This window comes from Cynocephalus volans, chromosome 16, assembly GCF_027409185.1.
Source record: "Cynocephalus volans isolate mCynVol1 chromosome 16, mCynVol1.pri, whole genome shotgun sequence".
Lineage (NCBI taxonomy): Eukaryota > Metazoa > Chordata > Mammalia > Dermoptera > Cynocephalidae > Cynocephalus > Cynocephalus volans.
Genome location: NC_084475.1, coordinates 6,298,392 through 6,326,325, shown reverse-complemented (window position 1 = coordinate 6,326,325; position 27,934 = coordinate 6,298,392). Strand labels below are relative to the sequence as shown.

Genomic DNA, 27,934 nt, shown 5'->3' with positions numbered 1-27,934 from the left:
TTTCTGCCAGTTTGCAATGATCTCTTAGGCTCACATTATTTCCAAACTTGCCTTCTCACCACACTCTGCCCTCATTTAACCCTACACACACAACCCACTTTACTCTTTTAGGCCCCCACCTTTCAGAACATGGATTCAGTACAGCCAGTAATAACACCTCACTTATGTGGAGGCCAATTTGCTAAATAATTTCAATTATCTAGAACACAGCCAAGAACCAAGAAATAAGCAAAAATCCTCTAACTTCTAGGGCTGAAAAAACAAAATAATTGAGTTTCAAATAACTTTACTTACAGGGAGGGGTTACCTATTAGGCACAGGGCCCAGAGCTCATAAAATTTTGAAGGGCCCAGGAAAATATTCTAATTTTTTTTAAGTCAGAAAACAAACTTGTAGTTCAAAGAAAATGTTTTAATATATTATAATGACATATATACATTCATCTTAAAACCAACAGTTAGAAAGTATAATTTTAAATATATTTTTTTTTAATAGAGGAAGGGACCCACAAAAGTCATAATGTGGCTCTGCACACAGGAAAGCTCCTCCAGCTTTCATTATAGCCTAGTTACTCTTACTATATAAACAACTCATGAATCCTGGTGGTTGCCTCTTTTAGTTCATGGCAGATGGGAGCAGCAAATTAGAATACGAAATCGTCAGAGGCAGGCAGACCAACATAACTCACTTGGATTCTGCAAGTAATATCTGATAGCAAAGCCATTAAAAAAAGAAAAGGTACAAAAAACCGAGCAAACAGGGCATGCTGGGCCTACCTAATGACTACCACTGCAGAGTCCTATACATTCCAACAGTGTTTCCTGAGTCCCACTCATAATACCCATGCGATATTGTTTGTAACGATGATCCTTATTCATTAACATTCATTAACATCATGCTTGTTATACTTTGCTTCAGACACCAAAGATAAATGTAGCATTTTTTTTCTCTTAAAAAAATGCTGAAGTGCTCATTTTGGCAGTACATATACCAAAATTGGGATGATACAGAGAAGATTAGCATGGCCCCTGTGCAAGGATGACATGCACATTCGTGAAGTGTTCCATATTTTTTTACATTTAAGAAAAAAAATGGCTGAAGTATAACAGTTGATATTTAAAAAGGTTAAGCTTCAGTCATTTGGAAAAACGGAAGTCTCTGATTTCTTATAAATTCCTATTCTTCCCTCCAGTGAGACTGAATATGCCATATGAAGCCTAAGATAAATAATTGTACACAAAACATATCCTCAAATTCTCATGTATCATTATGTACGTGAATAATAAAAATTTGCTAATCTTGGCACAGGCACACCGTTCACTGTTTTCCCCACTGCTGCAGAACTGGAATTCCTTAGCATGGCACAATGGCCCTGACTGAGTCTCCTTTACTTATCTTTCAGGCCCAGGATGAAGAACTAGTATTTGTGAAACTTTTGCAGATTTTCTCAGGTAAAATGGACCACGCTTTCCTTCATGTTCCACTAGAATCGCATAACATATAAAACCTAACCACATGCATCGTTTTCACATCTTTCTCCCACCCTGGACTGTGACAAGGACACCAGTTAGCCTCTGCACGAATCAGAAAAAAATGCAACCCCCCTAAGTGGATGAATTAGAAAAAAGCAGTCATCTGGGTGAATGTGGCCATCCTTGCTCCTGCCCCTAAAACCCCAGCACCTTATATGAGCAAAAAGGCACCTCCTTACCTCTTCCTCCAGGTTAGGATTGACAGATAAATCCCTGAGTATTGATACTAAAAAAATTAGCTGATAATGTTCTGAGATTCAAATTTAACTGGGCATCCTGTATTCTTATCTGCTAAACCTGCGATCCTGCTCAGGGCAGATTCAAACCTACACCAAGGTGGACTGTTGGGTGAGCAGGATGTGGGCTGGATGTCAATTGCCATGTGCCACTTGACCTGTGCTCACCTTGTGCACAAATTACACAACTGAACAGGTGGTCTTGGATTATGAGCTCTTTGAGGGCAGGTACAATGTCTTATTAATCCTTGTAATTCTATAGTGTGGAATAAATGTTTATTAAATGCACATCTTAATAAAAGCAGATGTTCCTGTAAGTAATATTTTAAACTTGCATGGTAAAAGAAATATTTTTGGATGAAAAAGAAACTTCCATTTTCCCTTCCATGAAACTTAAAACAATTGTCACCATCTATCCTGGTTAACTTTAGTCACAGTGACATTCAACCATCATAAGTTCAGACTGGAAGCACAGCACTGAGCTGAATGCCCAGTGGGTTTCAAGAACAAATGTGAGAGTCACCAGGCACTTTCACACCTTTACTTTCAGGACCATAGGATATCTTACACACATTAAATTTATATGAGTCTTAAACAAAAAAACAAGGTTAAAAAAATATATTACACATAGACAAGCTTAGATACAAGGTGGCCTCATTTAACTCTGGTGGTCAAACAGCAAATTAGTTGTAAAGAAATGCAGTTAAAGAATTTTGACGATTATTCTGCTAAGTTAAAATAATTATATACACATTAAGTTTTGATTTTTCCTGATCATCAAAATAATATATGCTTACTGTACAAAATTTACAAAATATAGGAAACAATAAAGAAAAAAAAAATCAATCAACTATAATCCTACCACCGAAAATAGAGCAGTTATTTTTAAGATGGAGAAATATAACAACTTCTTATTACTTTTAATTTCATTCTTCAAAAAATTTGTTTTCTGTATGTTTTAAAATGAACATCATCTTCTAGAATAATATGTATGAAAATATTGCGGGGAAGAGCTCAAATTTGTTTTACTGGCAGGGGCATGTGTTCAGAAAGTTTGGAAGCCAACTGATATAAAGGCAATTACAATAAACAATTTTGGCATACCTCCTCCAGTCTTTTTTTCTTTATAACTGAAATGACACTATGAGAATAACTGGGGATTTAAGTGAAAGGTGATTTGATAGTTATGTGAGAAGTCTCTGACATAGGCCCAGTTCACATAGATAAAGAGTCTTTCACTGGGTGGCTACGGGACTTCTCATCTCACTAACGTCACTTGGTATTTCTCCCTCTCCTCCCTTCCCATTATTACTCCTCTTTCCCGGAAACTGGCTGTCCTTTTCCCCTTCCTCCTGGGCTGGCTAAGGCAGGGTCTGCAGGAGCAACATGGCTGGTATCTAGGAGAAAAGGAAGCTGTCATGCTCTTTTCTGCCACAATTCTAGGGCTAGTTTCTTCAGCAGCAGCCACCTGGAGCCTTGCTCCTTTGATATGGGTGGGCTACTTTGTTGCTTTTACTTATTTTTGTGTGTGTGAGTAAAAACAGAGTCAGTTTTCTTTGAAATTAATAATAAACTAATAAATGAGTTGTGTTTTGCAGTTTATAAAGAACCACAATAAACATTTATTTAATTTTCACAACTTAATAAACAATTTGTAAAACTGTTCTCATTTTTCAAATGAGAATATGGAGGCTCAGAAATTAAATGACTGGATTCAAATTTACGTTTTCTGATTTTTAACTCCTGCGCTCTTTTTTACACTGCCAGTGCCAGTTCTATGAGTGGTTAAGACCCACTATCTTCAAAATATCCATCCAACAAATATTATCTATATAGACTAAATAGTTATTAAAAAAAAAAAAAAAGCAGAACCAGGCAGATAGCAGTCTGGAGCATTCCTTGTAAAAAGCATTCTTTCCACACTACCCAATGTGAGGGATAAGTAGGGCTGTCAAGGTGATGTAGTTACAGATCAAGTTGTGACTTAAAGACATCAATTCCTGGTTCCATCTACATTCCAATAAATATCAGCAATACGGACGTATTGTTCTGGACCCTTTCTCCTTTTGGCTTACTCAATAGCTGTTATGCTATGTAGTATAAACTCCTAGGAAATCTCCAAAGATCTGTGTTCTCGTTTCAGGGGCAAGAAGGTAGTAAAGAAACTATGAAATGCCATTCTGTTGCACCTTGAGTTAGAAGAAAAGGGGAACTCCGGTCATATGCAACAGGTGGCTGCAAGGAAAGTAGTTGGGCCAGTCCCTGGAGATTAAGGACAAGTGTAACTGGGTAGCGTCCTTGGGGATCTCACAATGGCCAGAAGCCCTGGCCCTCCCTCTACTCCTTACCCTACTGAGCTCTGAAATTCCTGTATCTACTTCATTCTTGTTTTTGCAACAGGACTCCCCAATCTCCAGACAAGAGTATTTGTCTTAGGAAGCTTCTAAATTTCAGTGAATGAGAGATGGGGAAGCAGAGTTCCCCCATTTCTTTTCCCAATATTGCAAATGAGGGAAGTTGTGCCTGGGCATTCCGGTTTGAACTCTGAACTCACTTTCTATGGAAAATGTAGACATATCAGCTTGACAGCCCTACTTATCCTTCACATTGGGTAGTGTGGAAAGAATATATATAACTTCCATAGAAAGTGAGTTCAGAGCTCAAACCTGGAATGCCCAGGCACAACTTCCCTCATTTGCAATAACGGGAAAAGAAATAGGGGAACTCCTATATACATATGGCAGTTACATTCTTCACTTATCTTACAAGTTAAAAAGGTTCCGTGTACCAGCCAGCTGCCAAGAAAAAAAAGCTAAGAAAAAAAAAAAAAGCGTTCTGTGGACTATCTAAAGGCACCCTTTTCCTTAATACTTTATATCTGTGTAGTCCACAGGTTTACAAAGGGCTTCACTATACATTATCTTAGTTGACCCTCAATGGGGTAGGTAATGTGGGAAGAATTATCTCCATTTTACAGATGAAGAAATAGTCCCAAAGAAATTAAGGGAGTACTTCTAGGCTATAAAGCCAGAATATATCTGAGCTAAGACTTAAACTCAGGGTTTCTGACCCCAACTCTAATACAAAGAGTAAGTTTTGCAAAGAAGGTACTCATAACTAGATTCATGGCACAATGGAATATTATACTATAATCAAGACCTTACTAAAGCTGATGTCATGTCATAGTAATTTATTTAAGGCAATGCAGATAGAAGACATTCCGGTAGTGAGAAAATATTTTGTCTCAACACTATTAGCATTTCTCCGATGATTAAAATTTAGATATTTACTTCTCAGTTGTCTGAAAATAGTATATATATATCTTATAATTCATTTTGGTATTCATTAATACCTGTTATAGATGTGCTCTACTAAAAACAAAAACAAACACAAAAACAAATTTTATTTTGAAAACCTGGTTTTATTCAGTACAAATACAAATACTGTAGCAATATTTTATGAAAGGATTCATCAGGGGCTGGCTGGTTAGCTCAATTGGTTAGAGCATGGTGTTATAACACTAAGGTCAAGGGTTCAGATCCTCACACTAAGCAGCCACCAAAAAAAAAAAAAAGGAATTCATCAAATTTATTTCACTGTTTTTTGATGTATTTGAAATTAATCTCTATATATGTACACTATATATAGATACATATACACACATATTCGACTTACACAGGACTTTCCAAGAAAATTACTACGCTAAGCAAAGTATAACTAAAGAGAATTTTATAAAATATAGCAGCCATCTAATGTCACTGACTTAATTAATGGGAAAATTGGGCCACTAAACTGTCAGTCATCTCAGTTTTTATTTTTTTAGATAAAGAAATGAAATCCAATGCAAAAGTCAGCACGTCGGTGATTACAATTAATGTGTCTGGCAAAATGACTAAACTTCTTTCCTAAAGTGGTTATATATCTTATTGAGTCATATTGTAGTCATTAGCCAGAGTTAATTTTGAACAGATAGATGGGGAGATACTCATGTTTAGGCCTGTAGGATTTGGAGTCTCTTCCAATATCTGCTTATTTTATTAAAGCAACCCAAAGCCTGAAGAGTTGCTTAATATTACCAAGACTTCCTAATAACATATCTGAAGTAAGACTGTACTAAGATGTCATATAAGGATTACACAAAAAGCAATCTTGTCTAGAGACTAGTGATGTTAAAACAAAACCCATGGAGAAACAAATGTGTCTGCCTGAGTTCCCATCCTGAGTATGCTAACGGTTTTTTATTGGTTCACACATTATGCCCTCCCAGCTCTAAAGCCTATTTCTTTCTTATTAGGTAATATTCCTCCTAGGTGCCAGAGCAATGAGGGAATTATTTTTTTCAACAACTTTATAATATAGCTAAAACTCTGCCAATTGTTAGGGTCTGTGTTCTACTTCAGCAATACTGCTATAAATTTTGAGTGATATTCTTCTTTTGTAAAAATTTACAGTTTCCCAAGAGTTTTCCATCTGGCGTGCTGCAAATATGTGGACTAAGATACTACCTCTTGTCAGCTGTTGGGAAGGCTGGGTGATATCTGGAGTGGCTGGGCCACCGGCCAGTTGTGAGTGGCCTCTTCCACTGACCCAAGTGTATCATCAGATGTTATCACTTTCTTTGTGCCATGATATAAAAAGGGGAAGTTGGGAAGCAGTGAACTGAAAAAGGATTGGTTCTCCATAAATTACAAGGCTATTCTGTTAACATACACACGAGGTCTTCCAATTTGATTCCTGAAAGTGTCAAGTAAACCCAGCACTAAACAGTCAGGTTAATGGGCTTAACTACTCTCACACTTGTTGAAGCAACTGGGAAGTCATGTCATTTTACAGCCTGAATAGTTCCTTTTCAGTTTATTTTGTCTCCCAAAAAGAAAAAAAGGTGGCAGAAGAAACCTATGAGGAAAATAACAAGCCATTGGTGCTGCAGGCTGCAGGAAGATTTACCTGGCCTTACCACTTTACTACTGCTTCTTCCTTGACATTAAGACTAAGGCTTTCATCCTCCTGATCTTGAAAAGCACATTCCCCTCAACTTCCATAAATCTGAGATACTTGAAAAGAGCCCCAGTGTCATCAAGTAAAAGGGACGGCTTTAGGAATCTCACTGGAAGGAGGGGTGTCTTCAAATCTCTCACTGCTAAGCCGGACATTTCCTAACACTGGACAAATTGTACGTCCAGCTCAGGGAGGGTGAACTGCAGTGGTCTTTTACCCTCCAAGCCAATTGTTAGCTTTTCACAGGAATCAGCAGGGAAGCACATGTGAAACCTCTGTGTGCCGGTGAGCACCCCCATGCCTTGTGTGACTCTGCATGTAGATGAAGCAGGCTGGGAGCTTTCTTAGCTGCTGCTGCTGAGTTCTCAGAGAAACCCTTTTCTCTGGCTTGGCTCCCTGCTGGGACAGCCCTTTTCAATTTTTCTATCCCCCCTCGATCTCTTCTCCTGCAGAACACAGGGAAACTTGATTGAAATAAAGACCTAGGGAACATGTTTTATTTTCTCCTGTTCAATCCATTTTAGAAAAGCTTTTAATTGGTTTTAAAAAGATGCTAAACAAAATGTGATGATGTTTTTCAGTCTTCATGAACTACAGATACCACCTTTTACACTTTCAAAGGGCTAATAAATCAATCATGAAATTAACTCTCTAGCTAAATTTAAAGCGAACCTACTGAATACTAGGTTCATTAAAAATCTATGCATTTACTTAGAAAAATTTAAAATTCAAAGAAAATTATCCTAGTAACTGAAATCTGACTTGAATTTTTAGTTCTACACTGAAAATCCAAGACCAAGGCAATCACAAAGGGAAAAAAGGAGGGCTTGTGAACCAGTTTTAATAAGCCAATTTATAAAAAGGGAGGGGGAAATGGGGGAGGGGTGTAAGCAGAAAAGAGAGTATCTTGATACATAACAACATAGTACCCCTGAAGAGATTCTTTTATTTGAGCATGTGCACACATGCACACACATTTTTTTCCTGTGTGAAAGCTGGAATTACAACAAATGCAAAATTAAGGGTTCTATGGCTGATATGATTGCTGTACTGTATACATGCACAGTTCTTCTTTTTAAAGTAAAATGCGCAAAATTTTTTGTTTTCTTGCCAGTGAAAAATAAATTTTCTGTCACCCCATGCATCTTTATAACATCCAGATGCATATATTTTTAATATTTGATTGAAAACATCTGAAAAACCTATATGATAATGGTTTGGTGAAGTGAACATTTTCATTTTAGAATGACAAACATTCTTGACACTGGACAGTCTGAAAATTCTCCCCCCACTTTTTTTGAGAGAATACAAACTAATTTTAAAAGGAAGGTTTACAGACAAAGCGTATTTTTATTTTGTATGTTATAAACATTAATTTCTCCTGCCACCAATTCACTGCTAAAGCAGTCCAGGTTAGAGTCACCAAATTGTGATTAATGACAGGCTGGTATTCCCTTAAAAGAGAATCCTTGCCATTTCCACTCACTAAAACAACCAGATCTCTTACTTCTTACATATTTCTATATCCTTCCTCTTTAGTCATTAGAGAAATTCATTCCACATTCTCCCAAGCTGGGCCATGTATTTGCCCTTTACTTCTAACTCTCCATATAATTCTCCTTTCATCATTTAAATAGCTTCTGAAACCACTTTTTTTTAAAAAAAGTAACTGCTTTATTGACATAATTCACATAGCACACAGTTCACCCATTTACAATGTATAATTCAATGGTCTTTACTATATTCACAGATATGCACAATCATTAACACAATCAATTTTAGGACATTTTCATTACCCCCAAAAGAAACCCTGTACCCATTAGCAGTCACCTCCGTTCTCCCCATCCACCCCTCCTAGACCTAGGCAACCACTAATCTACTTTCTGTCTTTGTAGATTTGCCAATTTGGGACATTCCATATAAATGGAATCATACAATATGTGGTCTTTTGTGACTAGCTTTTTTTTGCTTAGCATGTTTTCAAGGTTCATCCATGTTGCAGCATGGATCAACAGTTTTTTTTTTTTTTTTACTGCTAAGTAATATTCCACTGTATGGATATACCAGACTTTATCTGATTTGATGAACATTGAGTTGTTTCCACTTTTTGGTTATTATGAATAACACTGCTATGAACACTCATGTACAAGCCATTGCATGGGCATATGTTTTCTTGTCTTTTGGGTGCATACCTAGGAGTGGAATTGCTGGGTCAAACGGTAACTCTTTGTTTAACCTTTCGAGGAAACTGCTAGACTGTCTTCCAAGGCTGCACAATTTTTACATTTTCACCAGCAGTGTATATGGGTTCCAATTTCTCCACATCCCCACCAACACTTGTTATTATCTGACTTATTGATTATAATCATCCTAATAGGTGTGAAGTTGTTCCTCACTACATTTGTTTGATTTACTTTTTTCTGATGACTAATGATGTTGAATATCTTTTCATGTGCTTCTTGGCCATCTGAATTTTACTTATCTTTGAATGTTTTCACTCTAATCATACCCCATCTAAATATAAATTCCAGCAATACTAAAACACTTAACCCCACTAAAATGAGAAGATGCTAATGTGTATATATATATATATATATATATATATATATATATTTTTTTTTTTTTTTTTTTTTTTTTTTTTTTTTTCCCTAATAAGTTATATAAGTAAATGATTGAATAAGCTATTGGTGAAGCACGTATGTATCAACCTCTGCCAGATGCTGTGACATTTACAAGTATAAGATAATGTTCCTTCCCTCCGGAGTGTTACAATTATTTTTGCAAAACAGAAATAGTTATTCTTAACTCTTTAATCAAAACGTTACAGGTCAGTTAATATTTTTGGTTTATTTCTATTAGTATCTATTTTAGATTACAAATAACTCTCAGCCAGGGGATGTATCTCTGTGTAAATCAATGTGTATTTAACAATGTAAAGGAAAAGAAGTTTAAAATAGCATTGAAAAGTTATTTTTCCCTCTCCCAAGTGACTTTTATTATAAATTCTTTTTAGCTAAAAAACTGAGTATTATAAGAAATAAATTTAAATGCCTAGAAAACTATCCCATTCTAATAATTTTAGATATGTTGATTTCATAAAAAATAATTTTTTTGTGTGCATGATATATGTAGACACTGGAAATTATTTTTGTTTCAGCAACTTTAGATATATCTATTTATGTATTTATAAAAAATATTGAGGAAATTAGAGAAGGGAAAAAAATACTCACTTCTCTAACTTCAGCCTTATTTTTATAAGCTAAAACACCAATTATTAGAAATGATGGTTTATGGAAAGATTATTTAAAAATCCTTCCAGAGTGCATATATGTAGCAAATTTTCAAGATTGTTGTAGGTTATGTTTTTTTTTACTACTCTAGAAATTAAAGAAACAAACAAGAAAACTAAAACATTAAGACAAGTCCGTTATCTTTAAGTGTAAAATATACACACATAATTTTTACTGTTAAATTAAAAATTAGATTCACCAGTTCAACATTAAATATTTTCCATATAGATTAGTTTATATCTTTAACTTCAAATATGAGATTCCTATATCGACACTGGTGTTTTTCAAGTGAGTGCTTAACCCCTTTGTATCTGCCTTTGATTGGCATTTCTTCAAGGTTACAGCACACAGAATCAATCAAGAGAATTCGTGTCTGGTGACATAGACAAACATGCTCTGGCAGCCTCTACATAATTAACATATTTCGCCAAGCCTCATAGGTTGTTTTAAAATTTGTTAAGCTATCAAAATCACCAGTCTCTAATTGCCACATCAGTAAAAATGCAACCATATGAACCAAGATCTTGGCTATAAATTCCTCAAAAGCTCCACATGACACAATAAAATAACTCAAGATCATCTGCAAAAATTTTTCTTTTTAAATCTGCCTATAGGAAATAAACTTTAATTCTCATGAAAATCTATGAAATGATAAATGAAACAAATGGGAAAAAGTATTTAATCCTTTCTACATTAATATCATAATCTCTTGGGAGGTGGAGGGGGTAGGAATGTGCAATATGGTAGAGAACTTATAAACAAAATATAATACTAATCGAAATTGTGGGATTTCAATATCTTCAGAAAAGGAATACAAAAATTCTGTTAAGAAAGTAATTTACCTTAAGACAGAAGGCCAGACCAGACGACCTTTCAAAATCCCTTCAACAACAGAATTTTATGTTTATGCTAACCTGGTTATTTAGAGAGAATATGCAATTTACTCAAAAACTTTTTGTGAAAATAGTCATTATTATTATTTTTACCTGAGGAGGTGCCTTTTTCAGTAATACAAGAAGAGCCTGTAATACCAGATTAGAAAATCGAGGGCCAATAGGGACATAATCTGGAAGAGAAACGTTGTGTTCAGGGATTTGATACACATATGTACATACACCAAATATTCAGATTTTTCTGCATCAAGCATAAACACAGTCCTAAATAATAGTCATGCAACTATCTATAATAAGAAAAAATATCTCCAATAACCTAGATGCTAAAACTTTTATGGAAACTCTTATCTATAAATTTTCAAAAAAGTTTCTAAATATCCATTTTAAGTTCAAGTAGACATCTTTGTCTGGCTTTCTTGGGGGAGGTGGGATAAAAAAATTCCCAGGTTTATTTACCAAGTATTTCTAAGAAACTACTACAAGCCATAGCAATACAGTACAATGGCAACAAAACATGATGCTAGAAAATAGGTGAAGAGGAAAATGATAAAGGTAAGGAATTTTAATACAACTGAAACAATAGAAGAGACACTAAGAATGACCCTCAGATGGTGAAGAACAGATAACTTTCTAAGAGAACTTTCTACTTGTTAAACTTCTACCAATATTTCAAGATTCAGCATAAATGCTACCTCCTTAGCTTTCTCTGCATATTGCATATGCACCCCTGCCCTGTCCTTAGAGCTACCTGTGGGTATCAGCTCCCTGAAGTCAAAAGTGATCTGTCTGTTTTTTGAGTATGGAGAACACATGGCACATTCTACTTTGCATTAATTTTTGCCAATATATGTTATAACAAATAGGCAGAATCTTACTTATTTTTCTGAGACACTGATAATTCTAGCACAGCAGTAAGGGCTCAGCAAATGCTTCTTGAATAAATGAACAAACAAGTACAGATAATAACTACTCATAGAAGTGAAAATATACTCAGAGAGCACACATTCCTGACACAGTAATGTTGCTATGACCACACATCTCAATTGTGTTTAGATAAAGGAATTTACACAGAGCTATGAGTATGTGCCTAAAAGCTTTTAAAGAAATAATCCTATAAACTGAGCTGAGATGTATCAAACACAGCAGACCAAAAACCCAGGTCACTAGATAAAACTACCAATTTAAGGAGACCTCACAGATATATCTGCTTTGCTTCATAACAAACATAAACACACACACACATACACACTTGCCACAACTTAAGAAAATAACTAACAGAGGACCTAAAGCAAAACTGATGAAAATCTTGATAAAAATGTAGTAAGAACAGCTAGCTTGAAATCATTACTACACCATTATGAACAGCTTAAGGAAGAAGGGATTAATCAGGTGTTAGGTAGTATTTTCAAATGTTTATGAAGTCACCAGATGGGTTTCTACTTCAATAGAATTTATTATCCCATCCTGAGCCATTGCTATAACGAATTTATGCCAGATCAATTTAATTTTACAATGAGATAAAATGTAAGAGTAACAATTTTCTGGCATTTATTCCTTATGAGTTGAGTGCAGGGACTAAGTCTTATTCATCTCTGTATGCTGTAAGAATGCATTTCAACATAGGAGATAAATAGATATTTTAAAAAATTACTATAGAGCACTCAACTTTCAGAATTTTTCAACATTTACAATCGCATTTTTGTCTTCACAATTATTCTGTGAGATGAGCAAGGAAGGGATTACAGTCTCTGTTTTAGCAAATTTCTCTATTTCACCATGATCCTAAAACCTTCTTTCATTAGTTCTGTCAAAGTTCTCAAGAGGATCTCTGAGCTACAGGCGGCTTTTTGACGGGTCTTCAAAAAGTTCATGGAAAGATTCATATTATCTTTTAATTCCATTTTTTCATGAACTTCTGGAAGCACCCTTGTATACCATACCCATCAATAAAAACTTATTATGGGTAGGGCATACTGTGGAAGATATAAAATATGAGGCAGGGCCCATACAGGAAAGCAGTTTACAATGGAGTTACTGTCATATGGCATATTAACATGAGTACTATCATTGATGTCAGGTACGAGAGATAATGTTATATTTCCTCATAAGACAAAGAAAGGTATTTCTATTGCCCTACAGTTCATAAATACTCCTGTAGTTTTTGAGACATTAGCTATAACTGGTAAAGATAGCAAAATGGCAGAAGTTAGGACTCACCAAGCAATCTCTCGATATCATCCACAACCACACAGCTGAGCTGGGATTTGTATGCATCATCAAAGATCTGGAAGGAAGCAAAACCATTATTACCTCACTGCCCTCCATAATTAAGACAATTTCCAAGAAGATTAACTTTACTTAATTCTTGAGTAATACCTAAACAAAGCACAGTAAAACTTCAGACTACAATAAATTAGAACTTAACAGATTACAGGACTTGAGAACTGTAAGAGTCCTTGCAAGGAAACTGAGGCCCAAAATAGTTAAATAACTGCCCAAGATGACACAACTGGTTCATGGCTGAACAGAGAGCAGGCTATGGCTGTTTTCAACACTAATAGCCACATGTGCCACACCTGGGCATGCTGAGGAACAGGTGATCATTAATCAGCTGACAAATCCCATCACATTTATCACATTGGTCTCTCATACCTATGTGAGAAGCATACTTGAGTGTTATGACTCAAGAGCCAGATGGAGACACAAGGGATGTATAGAGTGAAACTGGATGTCATTTTATATGTAAGAATTATGGTCCTGTTAAGTAGGAATAGTATTGAAAGACCGGAATCCCATCAACTCAAATTAGACAATAAGAGTAAAAGAGTTTACAAAAGAATTAAAGTTGGGTACAAAGGATCAGGTAGATGTATGTATAAAACCAGACAGAAGATAACAGGACATTGTCTTAAGATAGCCAAAGAAATGCAAATTAAAACAAGCAGTGCAGGAAGTTCTCTCCTGGCAAGGATGTAATTTCAAACCAGTTAGGAGACTTAGTTTATGGATAAGTTGAATATAAATGCCCAGGGCCTTGAGACCACCCTGTTGGAAACGATGGGGGCGAGTATTCCAGAGACTCTAAGTGAGGCTCAGTGCATCCCAATGGTGTCATGAGTAAAGGTTAATTGCTGCATCCCAGCCCAATCTCCCTGGTTGATAAGTCACCTCAGTGTGCAAAGGTGGTAAAACCTGCCCCCACCCCCACCCCCATCTTGCTTGGAGTGGCATAATATTCCTTAGTAGATATCTTTTAGTCACAGAAGACTGAGAATTAAGTATAGAAATAAAGTAAATCAAACTCATAATATTAACATTTTCAAATTAAGTTTAAAAATAACTTGTGTATGCTTGGTCTTTAAAGCATTTGTAACAATTGAGAAAAGTTATCACTGTCACCATCCTAATTCAGTTCCTTGTTATAATCTTTCCTGGCATAAATACCGACAACAATTTCTACCTCCAGATATTTAATCAGGTCCGCCCCTCTAGGGGAAATGCTCTCTTTTGCACCATCCCCTTTACCTCTCAATCACCCTCCCACACTCCTTCAAAATCCCATCTATCCTTTCATCCTTAGCTATCTGTCTCCCTGCTGGATTGTGGGTGGATAAAAACTTGATTCACGTTATCTCTAATACCCAGCCAGAACAGTATTTAGTAATGGTGATGTCTGCTCAACAGATTCAATGGATGAAACAACACAAGTTCTTATTCCATCTTGCCATAAGTTACTTGCCTCTCTTCTCCTTTGGTTTAGCATTTGTAATTGTGTACATATTATGGATTCATTGTAGTCTTCCCTGTATTACACTAGATTGTAAACACTCAGAAGGCAAGTATCTTTGTATCCTCATATCACTTAATATAATGTCTTGCCAGAAAGTAATTAATATTTCCTGGAAGAATAAATTTAAACTTATGCACTTTAAATTCAGGTAGAAATATCTAGTAAGTAGTTGGAGATGTTTGATTGAAGTCAGGGTATGAAAATCACTGTCAGGGCAGTGATTGCTGAAACCATGACAGGGGATGAGACCTTCAAAGAGAAATAGTACAGGTAGAAGTATAAAGAACTAAAGACTGAATCTTGGAGTGTTGTCTTATTCATTCATTCATTCAATAAATATTTTTAAATTCCTACTATCTATCAAGCATTAAGGAAGACACTGGAGAGAATAATAAATAAGACAAATATGATCCTACCTTCACAAAGATTAGAGTAGGTGAAGCAGGTCACATGTAGCTATAACAAAGCATGACATTATTATCCTAAAGGAAATACAAGACGATACGGTAGGATATAGCAAGGGAGCTGTGGGGACGCCACACTCATCTTGGTTCTCTTTCTGAGCATATGGTAGGAACTGCACTTCCCCACCTCCTCTGAAGTTAGTCATGACTATGGGACTTGCTTTGTTTAATGAAATATGAATGGAAATATATCACTCTCTGAAAGAAGCTTTAAGAGTCACTGCATGATTCATCATATTCCCTTTCCTACCTTGGCTACCATGGAATCATGTGTGAAATGGAGCCTCTAGCATCTACTATTATTATTATTGTTGTTGTTATTATTATTTTTTTTTTTGGTGGCTGGCCAGAACAGGGACAGAACCCTGGACCTTAGTGTTATCAGCACCACACTCTAACCAATTGAGCTAACTGGCCAGTCTCTATCATCTATAAGCTTGAGTCTCTGTGAACCTACAATGAGCAGAGCTCACTTTCTGAGCCATGATGAACATGTAGTGTGAGCAAGAAATAAACTTCATTGTGTTAAGCCACTGAGATTTGGGGGTTGTTCATTACTGCAACAAAACTCAGCCTGTCCTGACTTGTAAAGGGACTTAGCAGGTTGAGGATGGTCTCCTAAATCTAGCAAGTGACATTTAAGCTGAGACCAGAAGGATGAACAAAAGTTAACTAGTGGAAAAAGGAGAAGAAAGTAATCTGAGCAGAGTGTCCAAAATATTAGAAGGCACAGAGATGAGAAAATTCGGGAGCACTGCAGGAACCGACATAGAATTACAAAGAATTAAAGAGGTGCTGGTGTTGGTGTGGTGTGTGAAGGGAGTGGTGGGTGAGAGATGGAGCAGAAGAGGTGACAAAGGAGCCTGGACACGGAGGGTCTTTCAAATTTCCTGTGAGATGAAATTTTACTGTTAAGGCAAGAAAGCCATGAGGATTTTAAGCAACAAACTGACATGTCAGGTTTATGTTTCAGAAGCATTTTTCTGGCTGATGTATAAAAAAGCATTAGAGGAAAATAACAGTTGTTTGAGACTATGGAATTCCAGGTGAGAAATGATGGTGGCCTGGGAGTGGATGTGCTGGCGAGTGGACAGATTCTAGAGCTATTTAGTGGGTAGAACTCAAAGGACTTGGTGGATGAGTGGGTGTGGAGATGAGGGGAGAAATTGGAGTCAAGGATCCTTCCTGGTTTGGCAACTGAAATAAAGAGCAGATGAGAAGGAGTTTCAAGATGGCGGTGGCTGCGGCGGTTGGCGCCGAGTAGCTGAGGTGGAAAAGGTGGCCACTGGGCCTCAGGCAGCTGGGAAACTTGTGGACCTTCCTCTCGCCATCTCTTAAGGGAGGACCGCAGCTGCTGGCTGGTCGTGGGGGGTGACCGCCACTTTGCCCCCGGCAGGAGAGGCTGCCTCATTTACAGGCAACAGCTTGGAAGTGTGGAGCAGGAAAAGAACTGTTTCTTAGCTGCAAAAGCGAGTCTCGAAACAGGGAACACGGTGCCAGGGCTGCTGTGGAAGCAGACAGGATCCTGGAGGCCGGGGCCGCGCTGAAGGCGGCCAGCTGCCCGATTCAGGATTCGAGGTTTCAGGCCGGCATTAAAGAAGATTCCTGGGAGCGCCCGAGCAGCGCCGCGACTGAACAGCCCGAGGCGGCAGCGGCCGAGAACAGGGAAGGCGACAAACCAGAGACAGAGAGTGAGCGCCCGACCTGGCACAACCCTGTGAGTGACCCCTGGACCAGCTCTGTTCGGGGGGATTATGCCCACCGGGCTCCCCCCTGCATCACCAGGCCACTCACCGCCCCAGGGCTGCCTCCATTTTCCCAGGTGCGGGCAGCTCTGCCCAGCTCGGCCCTTACTGAGCCTTCCCACTTGCTTGGCCCAGCGCAGGGCTTTCTGGAGCCTGCAGGCCGGCCTCCCCTCCCACTCCCTCCGCGGTTCTCTGGCGGGGCTGGTGGCGGGGGCATCCCCGGCCAGTGTCGGGAGGGCAAGGAAGTACGGGCGGGCCGACTGTCACTCCCCCACACCCTGGACTCTGGCCCCCAGTAAACTTCCTGTTACTGGGAGGCAGATACCATCTCTGTAGCCACCAGTTCGGAAAAAAGCCTAACCAATTTCTGGTTGGAAACAGTGTGGTAGGAGAGTTCCCAGGTCCCGTTGAACCTGCCGGAGAGCAGGCTGCAGGTGGGAACTAGATTCGGTCTATGCCGGGGGGATACAAAGGTGAACAAGACCCGAGAAAGATCTACACAGTGCTACAAAGGCACCCAGAGAGACCGGTGGCCTGTGCCTAGCAGAAACCTGGCAGACTTCCTGGGCGAGGCGGTGCCGAGCAGGGTCTTGAAGGCCCAGCTGATAGAAGAGGGGCGCAGAAGACACGCCCCAGCCCAGCAAAGTGCGCACAGAGTGGGGAGACGTGCGACCTGGGAGGCGGAGACTCGACAGAAACCACACACCCGGTGGGGTCTCCACTGCACGATCCAACAGCCTGGGCCAGAGCACACGGAACAGGGAGAAGTCCTGCACAGGAAGTGAAAGCTCAACAGAGATCACACACCCTGTGGTACGTGATCCACCAGCCCAGCAGAGTCTAAGCTGACCAGAAAGGTGGCTCCCCGGAGAAGCCCAAGACCCGAGGCAACCACACACACAAGGCACTAGAGGCCAACTGAGCAGTCACGGAGGGAGCCATACAAAATTGGCAACCACAGCAACATCCTAGTTAGTCATTAGTCTCAAACCGGTGGACTGTGAAACCCCCTGCCACAATGAATAAACACCAAAAAAAAGATACCAGAAATACAAAAAATCAAGAAAGTACACTACCAAAAGTTAATAAATTTCAAACTCTAGATCCTATAGAACAAGAAGCCACTGAAATAACTGACAAGAAATTTCGAGTGATAATTCTAAGGAAACTGAATGAGATACAAGAAAACTCAGCTAGACATCATGATGAAAAGAGGAAAAGTATACAGGATCTGAAAGAGGAAATGTACAAGGAAATCAATGTCCTGAAAAAAAATGTAGCAGAACTTGCTGAACTGAAGAAGTTATTCAGCGAAATAAAAAACACAACGGAGAGTTTAACCAGCAGGCTTGTCGAAGTTGAAGAGAGAACCTCTGAACTCGAAGATGGGCTGTTTGAAATAACACAAGCAGACAAAAAGAAAGAAAAAAGAATCAAGGACATTGAAGAAAATCTGAGAGAGATATCAGACAACCTCAAGCGCTCAAATATCCGAGTCATGGGTATTCCAGAAGGGGAGGAAAATGGAGATTCCATTGAAAACATATTCAACAAAATAGTGGCAGAAAACTTCCCAGGTATAGGAAAAATCACAGATCTTCAGATCCAGGAAGCTCAACGATCTCCAAACGTATTCAACCCAAAAAGGCCTTACGCAAGACATGTCATAGACAAATTGGCAAAACTCAGAGACAAAGAGAGAATCTTAAATGCTGCAAGAGAGAAGCGTCAAATCACCTATAAGGGAGCCCCAATCAGGCTAACATCAGACTTCTCATCACAAACCCTAAAAGCTAGAAAGGAATGGGATGATATTTTCAAAATACTAAAAGACAAAGATTGCCAGCCAAGAATACTCTACCCTGCAAGGCTATCCTTCCGAAATGAAGGGCAAATAGTATATTTCTCAGACAAACAAAAACTGCGGGAGTTCACTACCACACGACCACCCTCACAAGAAATCCTCAAGGGAGTACTGGGTTTGGTTCCTGAAAAATAACTACCACTGCCATAAAAACCCAAGAAAAATCAATACCCACTAGTATAATAAAAATGGCATCCATGAAGAGAAAACAAGCAAACAAAAACACTATATACAATCTAAGGAACCAACAAACACAGAAAACAAACAGTAAATCAGAAAGCAAGGAACAAAAGACACCTAAGACAACCAAACAACCAATAAAATGCTAGGAATAAATCAACACCTTTCAATAACAACTCTTAATGTAAAAGGCTTAAATTCCCCAATCAAAAGACACAGACTGGCTGACTGGATCAAAAAGGAGGACCCAACTATATGCTGCCTACAAGAGACCCACCTCACCCATAAAGATTCACACAGACTAAGAGTGAAAGGATGGAAAAAGATTTACCATGCAAACAGAAAAGAAAAACGAGCTGGAGTAGCTATTCTTATATCTGACAAAATAGACTTTAAACTAAAAACCATAAAAAGAGACAATGAGGGACACTACTTAATGATAAAAGGACTGATCCATCAAGAAGACATAACAATCATAAATATGTACGCACCCAATGTTGGAGCAGCCTGATTTATAAAACAAACTCTATTAGACCTAAAGAAGGAAATAGACACTAATACCATAATAGCAGGGGACCTGAACACCCCACTGTCAATATTAGACAGATCATCTAGGCAAAGAATCAGTAGAGAAACACAAGATCTAAACAAGACTCTAGACCAATTGGAATTGGCAGATATCTACAGAACATTCCATCCAACAACCTCAGAATATTCATTCTTCTCAACAGCACATGGATCATTCTCCAGGATAGATCACATATTAGGTCACAAATCAAGTCTCAATAAATTCAAAAAAATTGGAATTATCCCATGTATCTTCTCAGACCACAATGGATTAAAACTAGAAATTAATAGCAAACAAAACTCTGGAAACTATATAAACACATGGAAATTAAACAGCATTCTACTTAATGACATATGGGTCCAAGAAGAAATCAAGCAGGAAATCAAAAAATTTATTGAAACTAATGAAAACAATGATACATCATACCAAAACCTGTGGGATACTGCAAAAGCAGTACTGAGGAGAAAATTTATCGCACTAAACGCTCACTTCAGAAGAATGGAAAGATGGCAAGTGAACAACCTAACACTTCACCTTAAAGAACTAGAAAAACAAGAACAATCCAAACCTAAAGTTAGCAGACGGAAAGAAATCATTAAGATCAGAGCAGAACTGAATGAAATTGAAAACCAAAAAACAATTCAAAAGATCAACAAATCAAAAAGTTGGTTTTTTGAAAAGATAAATAAAATTGACAAACCATTAGCATGGCTAACAAAAAAAAGAAGAGAGAAGACTCAAATAACAAAAATTAGAAATGAAAAAGGCGATATTACAACTGATTCATCTGAAATACAAGGAATCATTCGAGACTACTATAAACAACTATACGCCAACAAATTTGAAAATCTGGAGGAAATGGATAAATTTCTGGACACACACAAGCTCCCAAAACTGAACCATGAAGACGTAGAAAATTTGAACAGACCAATAACAATAAAGGAGATTGAAGCTGTTATCAGAAGGCTCCCAACAAAGAAAAGCCCAGGACCAGATGGATTCACAGCAGAATTTTACCAAGCATTCAAAGAGGAATTGACACCGATTCTTTACAAACTATTCCAAAAGATTGAAACGGATGCAAATCTCCCAAACTCATTCTATGAAGCAAACATCATCCTGATACCAAAACCAGGTAAAGATATAACCAAAAAAGAAAACTTCAGGCTGATATCCTTGATGAATATAGATGCAAAAATCCTCACTAAAATACTAGCAAACAGAATACAGCAACACATACGAAAAATTATTCATCACGATCAAGTGGGATTCATCCCAGGGATGCAAGGTTGGTTCAACATACGCAAATCAATAAATGTGATACACCATATTAATAAACTCAAACACAAGGACCATATGATCATCTCTATAGATGCTGAAAAAGCATTTGATAAAGTACAGCACTCATTCATGACAAAGACCCTCTATAAGTTAGGTATAGAGGGAAAGTATCTCAACATAATTAAAGCCATATATGCCAAACCCACAGCCAGTATCATCCTGAATGGGGAAAAGCTGAAAGCTTTTCCTTTAAGAACAGGAACTAGACAAGGATGCCCACTCTCACCACTCCTATTCAACATAGTGTTGGAAGTACTAGCCAGAGCAATCAGAGAAGAGAAGGAAATAAAGGGCATCCAGATTGGAAAAGATGAAGTCAAACTGTCCCTGTTTGCAGATGACATGATCCTATATATCGAACAGCCTAAAACCTCTACAAAAAAACTGTTGGACCTGATAAATGATTTCAGCACAGTAGCAGGATACAAAATCAACACACAAAAATCAGTAGCATTTCTTTTCTCCAATAGTGAACATGCAGAACGAGAAATCAAGAAAGCCTGCACATTTACAATAGCCACCAAAAAAATAAAATACTTAGGAATTGAGTTAACCAAGGAGGTGAAAAATCTCTATAATGAGAACTACAAACCACTGCTGAGAGAAATTAGAGAGGATACAAGAAGATGGAAAGATATCCCATGCTCTTGGATTGGAAGAATCAACATAGTGAAAATGTCCATACTACCCAAAGTGATATACAAATTCAATGCAATCCCCATCAAAATTCCAAAGACATTTTTCTCAGAAATGGAAAGAACTATCCAGACATTTATATGGAACAATAAAAGACCACACATAGCCAAAGCAATGCTGAGCAAAAAAAATAAAGCTGGAGGCATAACACTACCTGACTTTAAGCTATACTACAAAGCTATAAAAACCAAAAAGGTATGGTACTGGCATAAAAACAGACACACTGACCAATGGAATAGAATAGAGAATCCAGAAATCAACCCACACACTTACTTCCATCTGATCTTTGACAAAGGCACCAAGCCTATTCACTGGGGAAGGGACTGCCTCTTCAGCAAATGGTGCTGGGATAACTGGATATCCATATGCAGGAGAATGAAACTAGATCCATACCTCTCACCGTATACTAAAATCAATTCAAAATGGATTAAGGATTTAAATATACACCCTGAAACAATAAAACTTCTTAAAGAAAACATAGGAGAAACACTTCAGGAAATAGGACTGGGCAGAGACTTCATGAATACGACCCCAAAAGCACGGGCAACCAAAGGAAAAATAAACAAATGGGATTATATCAAACTAAAAAGCTTCTGCACAGCAAAAGAAACAATTAGCAGAGTTAAAAGACAACCAACAGAGTGGGAGAAAGTATTTGCAAAATATACATCTGACAAAGGATTAATATCCAGAATATATAAGGAACTCAAACAACTTTACAAGAAGAAAACAAGCAACCCAATTAAAAAATGGGCAAAAGAGCTAAGTAGGCATTTCTCTAAGGAAGATATACAAATGGCCAACAGACATATGAAAAAATGCTCAACATCACTCAGCATCTGGGAAATGCAAATCAAAACCACATTGAGATACCATCTAACCCCAGTTAGGATGGCTAAAATCCAAAAGACTCTGAACGATAAATGCTGGCGAGGTTGCGCAGAAAAAGGAACTCTCATACATTGTTGGTGGGACTGCAAAATGGTGCAGCCTCTATGGAAAATGGTATGGAGGTTCCTCAAACAATTGCAGATAGATCTACCATACGACCCAGCTATCCCACTGTTGGGAATATACCCAGAGGAATGGAAATCATCAAGTCGAAGGTATACCTGTTCCCCAATGTTCATCACAGCACTCTTTACAATAGCCAAGAGTTGGAACCAGCCCAAATGTCCATCATCAGATGAGTGGGTACGGAAAATGTGGTACATCTACACAATGGAATACTACTCAGCTATAAAAACGAATGAAATACTGCCATTTGCAACAACATGGATGGACCTTGAGAGAATTATATTAAGTGAAACAAGTCAGGCACAGAAAGAGAAATACCACATGTTCTCACTTATTGGTGGGAGCTAAAAATTAATGTATAAATTCACACACACACACACACACACACACACACACACACACACACACCGGGGGGGTGGGTGCGAAGAAGATATAACAACCACAACTACTTGAAGTTGATACGACAAGCAAACAGAAAGGACATTGTTGGGGGGGGGGGGAGAAGGGAGGGAGGTTTTGGTGATGGGGAGCAATAATCAGCCACAATGTATATAGACAAAATAAAACTTAATAATAAATAAAAAAAAAAAAAAAAAGCAGATGAGAAGCTGATTTGGGAAATGGATCATGAGTACATTTAAAGAGCAGGAAGACAAAAGCACTTTACCTACCTACTACCTCCCCGCCTCCCAAAAATTGGAAGAGAAAATAAGAAAAATAGGATGTTTACTTCAGCCTTGTGATACATAATGATGGCTCCTTTTGGCTCTGAGTTGGTGAATTCAAGATAATGGAAAAGTTTGGATGCAGTTCCATAGTGGTTCTTTGCTCTATTTTTGTTAGACTGGACCAATACAGCAGCCAATATGGTATCTTATAAACTCATGTGACTGCAGGGAATCACTGAAAATAATGCTTTGCTTTTCAAAACATTTTCCAGAATTCTGCTGAAAGCTCTGATACAAGCACATAATTCTAGCTGTGAGATCATGGATTAGAGTCATAGGGTCCTGGGACACCATGGCCTGACTGGTTGCAGTAGTTCTACATTTTTTCTCAATCAGGCCTTTTCCCTTCTCAAAACAATGTAAAGCTTACATGGCTACAGGGACCGTACTCAGGACACTGCTGGGATCTAAACTGATGATAAATTGCTATGTAATACATATTCTCACCAACTCATCTCAGATACTGTAGTTCACGACGCATTAAAAATCACTTCACAGTTGACTGTATGGCTACCTTAAACATTTTAAAAGGAAAATACCTACAGCAGTCATTTAATGTAAAGTAATGGATTTTTTTTGGTTTTGTTTTTGTGTTTTTACAGACAGCTCACAGTGTACTAATCACTATCACAGGGAGTGGAACACTCGTAGCTAACTGTCTTAACAACCACGACAGTCTGTGTAATTCCAGTTGCAACTTGACTGGTTTCAGTTAGCTACTCTGCTCTAACTTAAATACACACACACACACACACACACACACTCCTTTCAGTTCTTACGCATTCTCTTCCTTATCTAGTGGCTAGTGTAATATGAAGTCATCACTCTTCCCCGGATCCACGATTTCTGCCTATTCTCCTCAGTCCCTTCTACTCTTGGCTTCCTGGCCCAGGCCCCAGCAGAATGCTCACTAAGAAGATACTCAGATTTGACTGGCAAGTACAAGAGTACTTCAAAAAGTTTGTGGAAAATACAATTAAAAAATAACACGGATCTTTCCAGGAACTTTTTAAAGACCCTGTACATGAGATTAGCTGCCAGACTAAAATCTGAGATATTTACATACTAAGCCAAGAAGTTCTGCCACAACTTTAGGGAGATAAAACCCAAAAGGAGGAGAAATCGTACAAGCTGCCAAATTTACCATCAGTAACAGCACACAGCAGATACACAGTGCCTGATCCAGGTCAAATTATAACACAACACAGAGTAGCCAGAGGGGCTGAAGCTGGAGCAAAGGGCTGTATCTTACAGACTCTTTATAAAAGTTAATCTGAACAGTGTATGGTCATTCTAGCTTTATTGGGGTGTTTCTTGTGGAACAGATAAAATTATCAGTATAAAGATTGGGCCTGAGAGTGAGGTGGGAAGTCTGAAAGCGGAGGCTAAAGAAAAAAATTGGGAAGAATTGAAGGAAACAATGTTGGAAAGAGTTCAGCACGGAAATAACAAGAGGGCTATTCTGAAGGATGAGAACATCTCCAGAAAACACAGAATCCCATAGTGTATTCTTAGCTGTGCACATAATGAGACAGTCACCATTAAACTCTCTGGTATTACCTCTCTTGCATGCAAAGGTAGATAGTATAAGACAGGCTTGAGAGTCATAAGAGCCAACTCAGAATGAGGAGAGCCTGGGCTCAAGAGGTGCAGTCGGTAAGCACTGAGGAACAGAAGAAGTAGGGCCACTGGCACACAGGTATTAGGGGCCGGTCTGAATATGGTGCTCAAGAATACTGCAAGCTCTTAAGACAGAGAGCCCTACTCCTGGAATCTTCAGACAGGCTGGGAGCCACCTGGGTGTAGGGGAGGGGCAGCAGCTGCAGGCTCTGGAGTCAGCATGAATACAAATGGGAACACGCTAGCATTAGCTCCGTGTTAATCCCAGTCTTTCAGAATCACAAACCACAGCACAGCACGTTCTAAGTAGATTCTGTCCTCCATTTTCTATAACCTTTTAGTGCTCTTAGGTCATTGAAGCCAAATTCTTTGGTTTTTCTGGGGGCTGAAAGAATTCACCTCAGTTTTGAAGTGGTTGGTGTGAAGTACCTATCAGTAAGTAGTTATCAGAAATCTGATGACAGTAAGAATCTGATGGCTTAGAAAATCCCTAATGTAGTAAATCTGTCAGCGATTACCTGTAAGCATACTCTAATCATATTTGGTAGCATATAAAAACGTAAATGAGCAAATTCAAATTGGTGCTATCAGTAATAATCTCTAGTTTCTAAAAATAACTTGGGAGTAGACCAAGCAAACATTAGCTGTCTGCTAATGAAACTGCCTCGGGAAGTGGACCTAAACTTTTGGCAAAGCACAAAAGCTTCCTGGAATGACCTTAAAATCCTTTATTTATTCTCCCTGCTTTTTAGGAAAAAAATCTTACATTTTCACATAACACGAGCCACAGCGAAGGGCATTCTTAATAACGTAAAAAGTCATCAGGTTGGAAAGTTCTGCACCATCCTCCTTTGTATGCCAAACAGATACAAGCGCCAAAAGACACAGCGTATTAAACAAAATAACAACAAACGCCTCCCGCCCAGCCACACAGGGACCTGTAGTCACTTCTGGAGTGTCTACTTCTCTCAGCAAATACATGCACAAACTTCAACAAATCAGCTACATGATATATTAGGATGTTAACCAAAAACATCCAAATTCTGTTGCTTAGTAACTGCTGTCAAAAGATCCAATTTCCAGCTCTGCTCTTTGTACAGACTAAACCATGAAAAGAGGAGGATTAGGCACCATGATCCTGTTCTGTGCACACTACAATTTGCAGTGGGATTTATAGGAGGATATTCAAAGAAGATTATTTCTTTCTTGCGAAGATAGTGGAAAGGAAAATTTCTTCCATTAATTTTCAATCCTTTGAAAATAAGAATATGTCATATTATTAATGGGTATAGTTTTCTAAATCAATATTTTTACTTAATTTTGTTCAAATAATTTATTCCTATATGATTATTCTATTTCATTTCTGTACTGATTGTGTACTTGGAAAGCATCAAGATCAGATAATTAGTTAAAATCAAATTCTACTGCTTTGTTCTTTTGTTCATTTAATGCCACTAATAGAACAAATAAAAGAGATTTTTAAAAATATTGATGCAAAATGAATAAAGTTTGGGAAGCAAATATAAAATGGGAGATAAGAGGAAGATCTGTGAATACACCAAATATCTGGATGAAACATATGGTACCTCACCCTGCAGTAATAGAAGGATAACACCTCAAACATATTTTGGCAGTGTTGGGAGTTTATCTATGGAGAAAGGATTTATTAAGCAAATTAAGAGAAGTATAAGGTGAATTTTAAATTAACTGAGAATAAACTACTTTCATGTATTTTAGCACCACCCACTTGTAAAAAAGAAGCAATAGCATAATTACGATGAAATATTATATACTCATTAAAGGAAGCCTAAAGACCCTCTCTACTAACAAAACCTCTTTCCTATTGGTTTAATTAACAAAATGACATATAATGATACCTATGAATTAACTAATTCAGACTACCCTCTTTAGCAAAAATTAACACATTACAATATTTCTGAGCTTCACAAACTATTGTCATGGCAAAACATTTTGAAAAATCTTTAAAACTGGGCATTTAAGTCATTAAAATGTAGCTAAAGAAATAATTAAATGCCAACCTTTTGCTTATCAAATTGGCAAAAAAATATTGTAATAACATCAAGTGTGGGTGAGAATCCCAAGAAACTCATATTTTCATATGATGGGCATACAAGTGTAAATTAGGATCACTTTTTGAAGGGGTGGGCTTTATTAATCAAAAATCTCTAAAATACTAGTATTTTTACCTTAGCAATCCCATTTCTGAGAATTTATCCTAAGGAAATAATCAGAAATAGCAATAAGTAAAAATAACCACTATACTTTATTGAGTACTTATTATGTCCCAGGTACTGTGTAATACTTTACATAAATTAGCACCTCATTTAGTTCTCATAATAACCCCATGAGGCAGTTACTAATATCTGTTACAGGTTAAGTGACTTATCCAGCGCCACAGAACTGGTAAATGTGGTAGAGCTGGGATTCAAATTCCAATCTATTTAAATCCTAAACCCAAGTTCTCAGTCATATGATAGTATTCTAAGAAAAATTTATTAAGAAAATGAGGGGCAGTAATTTCCCTAGTTTGGTAGTTCTATAAAATATTATTTATAATTGTGAAAAAACCTGTAAACAACGTTCAGGTCCAACAGAAAGGAATATTGTTTAAATGAATATTATACAGCTATTAATTTAACATAGCATTAAGATAAGTTTTAGTGACAGAAAAAGTTCATAATATTTTAAGTGAAAAAAGCAGGTTTAAAACCGTATGTCCAATGTGATCCCCCATATATAATGTGTGTTGGTGTCTGAGTAGAAAAGAAAATTCAAGGACAAGTACAAGTACGAATTTATTTTCTTCTACATTTTAAAAAATATTTTCTCAATTATTTTTGTAATTAGGAAAATCTACATTTGGGGGGAGTGGGGAGAGCACTTACAAGGAAAGAAATGTTTTATCCAGAATGATAAAAGATTATAAATTATTTGTGCTCTGAAAAACAAAT

At 37.7% G+C, this 27,934-nt stretch overlaps 1 protein-coding gene and 1 non-coding gene across 2 annotated transcripts in view; one reads left to right on the top strand and one right to left on the bottom strand.

The window, feature by feature from the left end:
* NSF (N-ethylmaleimide sensitive factor, vesicle fusing ATPase) overlaps positions 1-27,934 on the bottom strand; it is a 147,465-nt gene that overhangs the window by 14,803 nt on the left and 104,728 nt on the right. The window contains exons 16-17 of the mRNA XM_063080535.1: positions 13,167-13,233; positions 11,043-11,122 (exon numbers count right to left, since the gene is read on the bottom strand). Coding sequence (XP_062936605.1) covers positions 11,043-11,122; positions 13,167-13,233 — 147 coding nt within the window. The remainder of the gene's footprint in view (positions 1-11,042; positions 11,123-13,166; positions 13,234-27,934) is intronic.
* On the top strand, positions 967-1,073 carry LOC134365291 (U6 spliceosomal RNA). Its single transcript, XR_010021996.1, has one exon. It is a non-coding gene; the product is annotated as a U6 spliceosomal RNA (small nuclear RNA).